Below are 12,638 nucleotides of genomic sequence, written 5' to 3'. Positions count from 1 at the left end.
TTATGAAAGATTTTTGTTATTATGTGAATAAATACTATTTGTTTCAGTTTGTTATTTGCCCAATAAATGACTATAACATTTTTAGATTTAAACCGTTTTTTGACAGATTCCTAAAATAATTGTGTTTTCTCTTTATTATGACAGGTGGTCTAATAAATTAAGCACTGTATGTTTTCATAGCATGCAGTTGGCATGGTTGTTTGAAGGACATTGGGCAGAATGTGGAATGGTGTGTTTTTGTCAATAAAATAAAAAAAGAAAATTGTTTGTTTTTAATCAGATTAATCGAAAAAATAATCGACCAACTAATCGATTATCAAAATAATCGTTAGTTGCAGCCCTACATTTTACACTTGAAGTGTTGTTGACTCTTGTGATAAATTACTTGCATCTCATTTGCAATTCGCTTCGGATAAAATGTAATGTGGGAAAATAATAAAAAATGCTGCAGCATCTATGTTCATGTATCGTTCTCTGATGAACCTGGCACTGGATATTTTGAATACTTTGTTTAATTCGGATAAAAGCGTCTGCTAAATGCATAAATGCGAAGGTTGTCTAACGAGCTGATGTTTTGTGCTGTAGATGATGGCGTCCTCTAAGATGAAGCTACGTGTGAGGAAGAGAGACAGCGCTGGGAAATCTTCTCAGCGTTTATTGGCCAACGCGTCGCCCGATTCCAAATGCCCCATCTGCCTCGACGGCTTCAATAACGTGGCGTCGCTGGACCGTTGCCTGCACCAGTTCTGTTTCCGCTGCATCCACGAGTGGTCCAAGAACAAAGCCGAGTGTCCGCTCTGTAAGCAGCCCTTCCACTCCATATTCCACTCTGTCAAAGGGGAAAACGACTTTAAGGAGTTCGTGCTGCGTCCGCCGGAGAATGGAGCACCTGCGAACGCCGATCCGCCTGAGCGTGTGCTCCGCCCCCGAGTTCTCCGAGGCCGGGAGAGGCGGAGCCACAGAGCGCAAAACCCCGCCCCTTCCTCCTCCCCTCCGCAAGAGGATGACGTTATGTTCGACGGCCTGACGGACGCAGCGGCGCTCGCAGAGAACCAAGACGTGCAGCAGATGGTGCTGCGATTAACAGCACGCAGACATGGGAGTGGCGAGGGGCGGAGCTTGCGGCGTTTGCGCGACCAAGATGTTGTGGCGTTCCGACGCGCGCTTTATAGGACCGGCGTGCGAGTGCGCAGCTCGAGGGACGCTGGCAGGCAGAGGGACATTTCCGCCGTGTTCTTGAGACAAAATCCCGGCTGTTTGCGACGGCTATTGCCTTGGCTGCAGCGCGAGCTCATGGTGCTATACGGTTCGCACGGCTCGCTGGTGAACATCGTGCAGAACATCATCATCTCACGCATCATGAACTACAACATGGAGGACTCGGCCATCCGGGACGAGCTCCGCCCCTTCCTGCTGGCGCGCACCGACCACTTCCTGCACGAGCTGGTGAGCTTCGCCCGCTCCACCCTCAACATGGAGGTGTACGACCAGCAGGCTGTTTACGACTGTCCCGCTCCCAGCTACGAGGAGGGCAGCAGCTCGGACCTTTCTGTTATCGCCATCTCCGAGGTGAGACTCTCAAACATTACGTTTTGTGAATTAGTTTCTGAGTTTACTTTCCTTCCTGTATGACTTTGTTCTGTTTTGCTAAATGCTTTCATTTTTAGGGTCATTCCATCTCAAGTGGTCCAAAAAGTTAGTAGCTTGGGCATTCTTTTTTATTACCTTGATTAGGGCCCTGTTAACAGGGTTCCTAAGGGGTTTGGAAAAAGTATGGTATTTTTCAGGTCTAGAAGCGTATGGAAAAATGAAAGCAGAGTATGGAAAGATATTTGTGTTTCCAGACTTTTGTCGCTATTTAGTGTTTTAAAATAGAAAATTAAGAATTTAATGAAAATAAATGTATTGTACAAGATGGGAGATTTCATGGCAGCTGTTTAGTGATTCTTTAGTTATTGTCAAATATGCACTTTGCAAAATGCAGGTTATAAGCATTTTGGGTTTCTTCTCACAATATTCTTAGCACCGTATTACATAGCCTCAAGGACCTTTGCAAAAAAAAAAATATATATTACAGACTTTTATCTGCGCACGAAAAACCATTAAACTTAGCAAAAAAAAAATAGTCAAGCTCTCAGATACCCAATTACAGTCAAAAAGTACCTAAGCAATGCCAGCAAGAATGCAAGCTGTTATGGAAGGCATAGGAGGACATTCTTGTTAATATGTGAATAAATACTAGCCTACTTAGTTTGATATTTGCCCAATAAATGACAATAACATTTTTAGATTTAAACAATTTTTTTGACAGATTCCTAAAATATTTGTGTTTTATCTTTATTATGATGTGTGTCTAATAAATTGTTAAGCACTATTTTCATAGCATTCAGTTGACACGTTTGTTTAAAGGACATTGGGCAGAATGTGGAAGTGTTTTTTGTCAAAAAAAATGAGAAGATCCGATTAATCGATTAATCGGGAAAATAACCGGTCAACTAATCGATTATCAAAATAATCGTTAGTTGCAGCCCTAGACATTAATATGAATTTAAATGTTAACTTTTTGGTTCAGTTCAGTCTGAGTTCACTTCATATTCATACACTTTTTTTGGTAAACCAGTATAAATGCTATTGTATTATAATATCATAATTTACCTTTTTGTTTGGAGTGTTTTTTATATACCCTTTCTTGGGTGGCTGTGTGTGTTATTGTAATTAAAGTTGTGCAAACAATTTAGATCAGAAATAATTATGACAGTCTAGCTATATAGTTCTTATATGTTGCTTGGTATGTTGATCATAGACTTTAGCATGGATGTGTGATCACTGCAGTGCTATTATCTGGAGTTAAAATCATTGTCATGAACCAGCCATGATGGAAATGTGTTTTCTTAGTCTTATGGGTTATGACAAGTGCCTGTCAAAGATAGTTCATGTGAGGATATCATGTGAGGGTCATAGCCTGTCTAACAGCAGCTCTCACAGAGCTGATTGCTCATGTCTCTTTTTGTAACATTTGATTTTTTTAATTCGTTGGTTTCAAAGACCTGTTTTAAAGCCTCTGATCTTTTGCGTTCAGACACATCAGAGGCTATATAGTCTTAATCTTTCCCAATACAATTATTATTTTTTTGCATGAACCACAGAGGACTATTTTGAGCTTTTTAAGTTGATTTTCATCCACTGCACTTTTTAAGTTTTAATTTCATCTTTATACATAAGATAGATTGCGATATGGCTACTTTTAAGCATGTACATCACCTGTGCTGAACCAATTAGTCATGTCAGAGGTGCCTCCATAAATATTTAAATGAATAATTAACCCAAAAATTAAAATTTCATTCAAATGATTAAAAAAAAAACATGTTTTTATTTTTCTTTGCCTTTTTTGGGGAGCTTAACAGTGTAAGTCCCTGTCCATTTTCATTGAAGACAGTCAATCAATCAGTCAATCAATCAATCAATCAATCAATCACTGCTCCCGTATTGACTTAATTTTCCAGTAAGTGACATCAGAAAATGGAACAAACATCAGTATATTTTAGAAGTGGATTTTGTAAAGTCTTGGATGCTTTGTGGTCATAGTTGATTTCTCACTCTTCTTTTGATTAAAATTATGTAAATCTCTGTTATCACTACAATTGATCAAAAAATATCAATGAAATTCATATTAACACTCATACAAGCTAACTCTGAATCCCACACTGAACAACCTTCATCCTATTAGGCATTCTGTTAATTTTCTTGCTGGTGTGTAAATAAATTGTAATGAAAAATTTAAGTGGTTGAGCTCAACCAAAGCATATCTTGAAAAATCTTGTTTACTATTTATACAAATATAAAAAAATACAACACAAGCATATTCTGTTTTTTAAAAGTTTACAGACCTCAAAATTACCTGCATTATAGGAATTTCCCATCTGCACATTTAAGTCCCTGAAGTGTAAATGATTCATGTATAAATTAATCATCTCAACATTATTAATCTCTGAACATATTTTCATGAGCGTGGAGGACAGAAAGATTAATTTATTCTCCGATCATATAATGGGCGAGAGGGGTTCCTCTGATGGTTTGAAATATTAGGCTACACACTGGGAAACTGGGAAACATTGCCAGCTTTGTGCTCTACAGTGTTGCCAGGTCTGCGGTTTTCCCGTGGAATTGGGCTACGTTAACACTGTTGCCACTGGTTGTTTTTAATGTCTGTGGGTTGAAGTGACCCAAATAATGTGATATTTTGCCCCTGGGATGCAAATTTTACCAGGGGAACCCTGCCAAAAAATAAAAAGTGCATTTTACACCCCGGAACGCGATTTGTACCAGTGGAACCCCCCTGAAACACATTTGGGCTAGTTTTGGACTAGTTTTGAGTAGGTTTTGTTGTGAAAACCTGGCAAACTTGGTGCTCTGTCTGAATGTGGCACAGTTTTCAGACAGGAAGTGTAAGCACTGGCTCAGTCCTCTCTTGACAGCTCTATCTCTCCGGCAGAGGAGAAGGACCGGGAATATCTGCTTGCTGGATAACAGCACATTCTGACTGCCACTGAATCCAATCTGTGCACCTGCAGCTCTCTAAACCAACAGCTTGAGCTGGATGTCATCTGTGTGTTGAACTGGGTCAGAACAAGTCTAGTGCAGAACTTCGTGTTTTCCTCCATTTCCAGGGGCGTACATGAGCCCCAGAGAGATAAATTATGCAGAGGGTCATTTCAGAAGAGAAGTCATTCTTCTTTCAGAGGGCAGTCTGTTTGTGGAAAATGGTTTGGTGGATTGCTACATCAGCAGCTAACCAGCATAAAACACCATGAACTTCAGGTTGGTTTAAACTAGTCTTTCAGTACAGTTGTTTTCCACCTTAATAATTGTGAAAATGGTCTTAAAAGTATTTTTTTAAACAGAACAACTTATTGAACTCTTCATACATGCATGCATTCAATGAAAAACCTTCATTCAGTTAAAAAAAGTTGTTTTATTTATTTATATATTCATTTATGTTTTAGTGGCAAAATTAAGATAGATTGATTGGGGAAAACCATTACATATTTTATTACCAAGATGGCTACTGACTAAACTGGCTGGCATTAAAGAAACTTGTTTCAGTCCATATTTCATGTCTTGTGAGCACGAGAGTGAGCAGTAATCATTCCTTTTTATAAATGTCTCTAGAGACTGACCCTTAGCTACTTTGCCATCCGTTACATGTTTCCAGATAATGAGAAAACGGTCAGGTTAGTGACCCCGCTGCAACTGTTATAATAAGGAATATAATGATAATGTGATAGCAAGATGATCTGCCTTACTCCACAGACGCTGGGAAAATGACATGAACTGGTTAGTTTCAAGACGACGCTCGTGTAGGTTGGAGGGCACTAGAGAAAAACCAGGCTTTCCATAAAAGATTGGAATGATGAGTCACCTTTGCACAACTCTCTGGTATCATCATTTTCAACCTGTGGAGATATTTCTTTTAGTCATAAATATGTATATGTGTGTGGATGATGTATGGTGTTTTTGTGAGTCGACCCAGTGAAGAAGTGTGCCACATAACCATTGGGGCCAGATCAGCAGGACAGCAATAGGTTTGACTGTGCAAGTTTTCTTTCACCTCTGTTTAAAAGGCATGGGAAGTAGTGAACCAAAGCGTGATCATTCTCTGGATCCATCTTGCATGTTTGTTTTGGCATTGAAAATAAGAACTGTGGTTTTTCTGTAAACAAACATTTCCCATATGGGATTAATAAAGAGTTTGTCCATCCATCCGTATCGCAGAAATGTTTGGAAAGAATGATTGACAGATGTATATTCGTCAACCCCCAGTCATCATCTTCACTTTTCCAGTCTCTTCCCTTCTGGCTCAGTTTGTGTTTTTTGAAGTTAAGTGCTATTTCGCTCCACTCTGACTTCAGTCTTGATACAAAATAATGATCTTAAACTACACCGACAATAAACATTTTCAGGCCCTCAGGATGCACCTTCATCCGGCACTCTGAGTGGGCTCGGCGTCCCATTTAATTTTCTATCTGCATCACTGCGGACAGGTTGCAATAATAATCATGATGTCTCTTCTCACATTATTGTGCCAGCACTTGCCAATTATTCTCATCCCGCGGCCCCTTCTTTTCTCTGCCATCGAGTAGGATAAAGCATCTTTGAGGTGTTCATTATTTTTTTTTAATATTTCAGGGGGGCAATTCAGAAAGCTGAGTGTAGTATCAGACACTCAAATCTCTAGTGACTCTCTCGACTTTAAAAAAATCTACACGTACAAAGGCAGCTTCAACTAGTTGAGTCACCCTCACAACCTCAGATAATGTCACTCATGCTAATTGTTGCAGAGTGTATTTTAATCTTTCTTGTTTGTCGGTGCCTGAGATTTTGGCACAGCCATGTTGCAACAGGGCAATCTCAATATGCTTATGTAATGCCAACTTCTGATGACTTCATCATTTATGGCTCTTGTAGCAGTTCTGCATTTCTTTTATAGCTCTTTCCCTCTTTCACTGCTGAATAGAAGAGACAAAACCGAGGTGGAAGAATGAGGTTGCTAATTATTATTCATATTAATTAGTGCCTTTTTAAAAGGGAGATTATAGTAGAATGAGTTGGAATAGTAACGAGAGCTTCCTGTAAGAGAGGGAAAGCTGATAAGGAGCCACATGACTGCAGCAGAGTATAGACATGCAGATATTTTTGGAACAACAGTTATTATTTCTACATTCATTTATGATGATAAAGGGATATTATGCAATATGTAGCAGAGCCATAAATGATAAACCTCAGAGATACATGAAACGCAGTGAATTGGAACTTGCAGTTGAAAAGTTGGCTGATCGGTTCAAAAGTTCTGAGATAAATTAGTAAATCTAAAATTGATAAAATAATGACTTGTTATAATGTAGTTTTATATTTGCAGTATATTCATAGAATAATATAAATAAACGTGGAAATAATGATCTCAAACTTTTGAACCCCGCTGTACATTTGTTTGTGGCTGAGTGTTTGAAGCCGTTTCAGTTATTTATGAAGGAAGCAGTGCCTCAGTGTCTTAGTGGTTAATTACACATTGAGGGCTCCGTTGAGATTTTCAACGATTTCAGAGGCTCAGCACAACACCTGCCGGCAGATCACACTGCTTGGAAAAATCAGACAGGAAATGCACAAGCAAAGGGGAGGTGTGTCATTTCCTGTCTTCACTGACTCGCCAACTATCAGCCTTCAGCTTCTGCCCCGTGAGTCAAAGCTGCAAATTTCTGCAGATTCCCTTTCATTTGAGTGCGACTCATCCAGAAAAATCATGAGCAGATTATGTTTAAACCTCCATAAGGAGTAAGAGAGAGCAGTAGGAATTTCAAGTGGAAAAGTTGGCTAAGCCACATATTTAAATTCCCTGTGAAATAACAGTGTGCACGTTGGACTGAATATAGGCACACTCTTGCGCTGTAATGCCAGTGTGTAGGCCTGCACGAAATCTGTACTTCCAGAATTCAACAGAAAGCTCAAACACCGGAATGTGACACAATATTAATTTCTCAATGTTAATTGCCATTTCATACCTCATTTTACTCTATAATGTGATGCATTTCTGGATATTTAACTAGAAAAAAGAGCAGGAATCTGTTGGGTTGTTAAAAAAAAAATCTTCATTCCATGCTGAATGGAACTAGATTATGGCTATTGGTTAGCCACGTGACATCTGTAGCAAAGTAAAGAAGAGCAAGTACATTTTTAAATATTAGAAAGAAGATTTTTTTATGTGTAATAACTTGAATTAAGAAAGAATGTTTTACAAAAAAAAATGTGGAAAAAAGATTCCATGTAAGGGTGCCAATATGTGTTTGCAATTTTCAGCTTTTTTAAGTCCCTGATGCTGTTCTATAGTAGTATATTTCTGAATATAGATCTGAGACCAACATCATTCCTTATTGACTTGAATGTGTCTGTGATACACTGCCACCTCCTTGCTCCTCTGCTTTAGATCTGAGCCACAAGAAATCGTTACGAATGCTGTGGGCTGTGTGAATGTTCTTCAGGGAAAAGCCAAGCCAGCATCAGCTCGTCAGGTGTGAAATGATCGGATGTTTTCATTGCATTGAATAAGGTGAGATGAGGCATGGAAATCCCATTGTGAATTGACTCTCTGTAGGTAAATTCCCCTGATTGGTTTTAGATGAAGCAGCAGAGAATAAATCGAGTCGATGCCACTGGACGTGATGAATCGGGTGGCGATGTTTTAATAGACTGTCACCTTTTCATCTTGAAGGCCATATTTCACTAACCCGACAGCCAGCTGGAAGATTGAATGCCGTGTTTTACTCAAGAAAGATTGTAGCCGTTTTAGCAGCTGATGTTGTGTCTCTATAAGTGAGAGATTTATAGATTACACTGTTTAGAGAAGAACAGATGTGTGTTTGGTTTCTGCCGTCACTCAATACACCTTAATGGAGATCCTCTGTACTGCAAAGTGCAAACCTTGGCTGTATGTTAACATTAAAGGTAAATTTGTTTGTTTCAATAGCTTGTTCATTTCTATGACCCAATGAATAGGCTACACCATATCTTAGTGAGACCCTCTTGTCACCGCACACAAGACATTCCTGGTGTCCTGTTTGACTGTAGTTATGACCTTCATGTGAGTGTAAAAACAAAACATTTTTCCTAAAAAAAAAAAAAATTCCTTGGTGCCACTAATTACTTTGTAAACCAGAGTATTTTTTTAGCTTTAATATACCACTATTTCTCACATGTGTGGGAGAGATGGTCTCTTAAATATGAAAAGTTGCATATTGGCCTGTTTTCCACTTTATGCATTTATGCACAAAAGGAGAAGACGGCCCTCAAATGCACCAAAGGCAAAGTTAAATCGTTTCAATTTGCTTTGCCTGGGATCAGCCAGATCATGACCTAAACGATTTAAAGCCCTCTCATGCGTTCTGTTCTTGTTCATCTCGTGCAATGTCTCATGTCAAGCTGAAGGTTATTTATTTGGAGTGTTATTTTGGAGAAGGCAGAGTTCAGAAGCTCCCAGTTAGGCCGTTAACATGGTGAAATTGCGTGCAGAATGTGGGGCTATTTTTGCCTTCGATGACAAATTGCTCTCTACCGTTCATTGACTGACATCATCATCATTTTGAGCTGGCAGGCAATTTGTGTTTGTCGGCCTAAGCTTCATTTGCGTTGTACCTGGCGTTTTGCGCCTCACTTTAGTCTGACCCCCATAATGCATTTGGGTGGTTTGTTGTGGCCAGCGATACAGTGGGCAGTGAATCTTTCCTCATTCCAACTGTCAGAATGGACAAGTCCAACAGCTGCATGACCGGCACAGCATCAATTTCACATGCAGAAGTTAAGTTCCCTTTCGACCCTCCCACTCTTCCTGTTCCAGCTGGGCGGCTGGCGGCTGCTAAGGGAATACCAGTACTTTCTGAATCAGCGGTGCCTTCTAGATGAAGAAGCAAGTGAGTGAATAACGTAATGGCGTGTCTCTTATTTTACTCTCTCTCTCCTCACCATCTGTTTATTTTCAAAGCTTTCCTCCACTGATGCGGAAATAAAGTTTGCTGGACAGGGGAGGGGGAAGGACATCCCTGCTCCAGGCCCTTGTCTAGAAAAGTGTCTTGGGACGGTCACTGCAGTCAGACTATTCTGTGTCTCCACTGGTCTCTGCTTGGCTTTGCACAAAATCTCAAATGTGCACCGGAGCAGAATGGCTGACTTGATTTGGCAGAGACTCTAGTCAGAGTGTTACCTTTAACTGACTGATGTATTACATTTTTTATTTTGCCCGTTTTCTATTTTATAGAAAGGGCACAGTTAAGAGAAGAGATGAGAAACAATAGGGAGTGAGATTGCGAAACAAATGGATGCTTAAAATGGTACCACATATCTGTAATTGCGTATCATTTATTTATTTATCTATCTATCAGTCTCTCTATCATTTGTTCTAAACATTTCTATGACTATCTATCATTTAATGTCAGTCAGTTTTTCATTATGTTGTTTATTTAATTTGTTTTTAAATACTTCAGTTTGAAGTACTGCATTCTGTTTGAAACTTAATTTCAAATTCAGGAACTGAATTGGAATCTATAAGGCATTCTCAACTGAATTCTGAACGGTGCATATCCTTGCAGAGTAACAAAGGCCTAATAAGTCCTTCTTGATCTCACATGCTCAGACTCCGCTCTTCCTCTCATACCTTCCATCCACTGAGATGTTCTAACCATTGTTTCAGGGTTGAGTGGTGAGATTAAGGTACCATATTCCACCTCTTATCTTAACAGAATGTAAAAATCTTGTTGTTATTAAAACAGTCACACACAACATGGTCTCCTTCTGCATTCAAATATTGCAGACACGGCACGTCTCTACAGATGAGCTGCAGAAGCGTAATTAAGCATCAAAGACCTTCTGTGACCTTAATGAACATGATGTGGAATTGAGGGGTTATTTGCATCTTGTTCTGATCGAGCACAGGTGACAGAACCGAATGAGGGCCATGATTTGAATTGATGCTACGGTGGAGTTTGACCACGCGTCCGCAGTCACGGGTGACAAGGTTGGCAGCTTAATTATGCTTAATGACGAAGAGTGCCTCTCCAGGCTCACTTTGCCACCAACTACATCTCATCAACCAATGTAAGCTGAGTTTTTAATTTACAGCAGCAGAGAACAAATCGCCTCGGGGATGATGGATTGACGTGCAGATGGGACTTATCATTCATAATTGTCCTTGCTTGGGCGAGCTGCAGCCTCCTGGAACAGTAATGCCCAACCAGAGGGTACTTGGAAAGATTTTCTTTGCTATAAACCAGAAATTATTACTTTTAGTAAATAATATTAGATAAAAATAATTAAACAGTTGAACCAATGTTTCAAGAGTTTAATACACAGAATAGGACACATGCTTATTAGATAACCGTATTTGAGTTGATGTATATGCTTTTATTTATTATTATTTTTTAATTCTTTTTTTTCCCCAAAACCATTGTTAGATGCAGTGTTTCCTGTAGGTATGCAAAGATTTGGTTTCAAAAACAGCATCAATAAACAATTTCTTATGATTTTAAATCTGCATTGAACTTCAGATCAATCTCAAAGTAAAAGGCGGTACTAAAGTCTGATTTTGTGGTGGATGTGTTCAAATATGATCATCTTAATTCAAGTGATGAAGGATTTTGAAAGGCTGACAGTGTTGAGCACTACTGTAAGGTTAACCCTGCATGGTGTAAATGTTTGAAAATGATTAACAGTTGCAAATAAACATTCATTAGAAATTTATAAAAGTAATCAAAAAGTAATCAAAAGTAATCAGTTACATTACTTTAATAAAGTAATTGAAAAAGTTACACTACTATTACATTTTAAATAGGGTAACTTGTAATCTGTAACCTATTACATTTCCAAAGTAACCTTCCCAACACTGCTTGTAGCAGAACATGCTTTTTTTTTACATTGTTTATTGACTGTCATTAATTTCAGGCCCATATATCTTCATGAAGTAGGGCTGGTTTGTCTACAGGGGAAATCATTAGCCCAGGAGGTCAGTTTCAAGTTTTTCCTCTTAATTGTCAAAGTCAAGAGCATTTTGAATTAATACTGACTTTGCTTAAGAGACAATGATAATCTTAACTAATTTCTCTTTGCTCTGGACTCCTGCATGCACCAGTAGTTCAGTACCAACCGTACCTGTCTTCCATCTTGCTATGTGAGAACAAAATGATCTGATATAATATTCCTCAATCTCAGTGGCTCCTGTGGGTGCTGCAGAGTCAATCACAGTCATGGCTATTCTATAACTGGGCTTCCCAAAACACCATAAAACTACCCATTTCATTTCCCGTTTTGCTTTTGAACTGACCTTTTTGAAATGATCTTACTGGCTCGGACCCATTTTCAATCATGAATTTGCTTTGCCCTGCAACCACCTGTGTGTGTGTGTGTGTGTGTGTGTGTATGCTAACATATTTTTTAGAGATCTTTTCTGACATGTTGAACCCCGCTGGAGGGAAAGTCACTTAGTCATGCTCAGTACTGCTCAAACTTAACTACAGTGTCTACACTACTGAAGGACTCTTTAGTAACTGCTAATTTCGGACACTTCTAGCATTAAAAAGGTACTATATATGTGTATATGAATTGCACGAGTTGTAAGTCATTAAGCGGTTAAGGAAGGAATTAAAAAAAAAACTCTGACCCCTTAAGTGAAATTCTAGCCAAGGTTATTTATTGGTCCTTTTTGCTGGTATGGGTAATCACAGTGACTTTTTCCACGATTCATTTGCTGGTCTGAGTGGACAAGGGGCACCTGCAGTGTTGCTGCATTGTAGCAAGTGTGATGGGTTTCCACTCTGTGCTTCCTGCTTTTATTTATGAGTACAGAGCTTTGCAGCCCGTAATGCCGTGCATCTCACTGGACATAACACACTATGCTATAAACTGCAGTCAGGGCTTAAGCTTTATAACTCCATGTGAAAATGAGACAACAACACAGGTGTTGGATGAAATTCACCATCAGTAAATCTGCCAAAACATAAAGGCAGCACCTGCTAATGACTGTCAGCATATACAATAAGGTATTGAATTGTGGGATTGGCTGCTGCAGTGTGATGTAAACTCACCACATGATGCGCAATCAG

At 39.2% G+C, this 12,638-nt stretch overlaps 1 protein-coding gene across 1 annotated transcript; it reads left to right on the top strand.

The window, feature by feature from the left end:
* The first annotated feature begins 588 nt into the window (after positions 1-588).
* LOC107757216 (E3 ubiquitin-protein ligase Topors-like) lies at positions 589-1,700 on the top strand. Its single transcript, XM_016574631.1, has 2 exons — positions 589-1,569; positions 1,668-1,700. Exons 1-2 carry the CDS (start codon positions 589-591, stop codon positions 1,698-1,700), a joined length of 1,014 nt encoding a protein of 337 aa, XP_016430117.1.
* The last annotated feature ends 10,938 nt before the right edge of the window (positions 1,701-12,638 follow it).

The sequence above is a fragment of the Sinocyclocheilus rhinocerous genome, unplaced genomic scaffold, assembly GCF_001515625.1.
Source record: "Sinocyclocheilus rhinocerous isolate Xijiao unplaced genomic scaffold, SAMN03320098_v1.1 scaffold1164, whole genome shotgun sequence".
Classification (NCBI taxonomy): domain Eukaryota; kingdom Metazoa; phylum Chordata; class Actinopteri; order Cypriniformes; family Cyprinidae; genus Sinocyclocheilus; species Sinocyclocheilus rhinocerous.
This window is presented reverse-complemented; position numbering and strand designations above follow the sequence as displayed.

Excerpts from the sequence above, each read along its gene's own strand:
- LOC107757216 (XM_016574631.1), top strand. The coding sequence starts at position 589 with ATGGCGTCCTCTAAGATGAAGCTACGTGTGAGGAAGAGAGACAGCGCT. Across the intron at positions 1,570-1,667 it reads CTGTTATCGCCATCTCCGAG|GGTCATTCCATCTCAAGTGG; the intron begins GTGAGACTCTCA and ends TTTCATTTTTAG.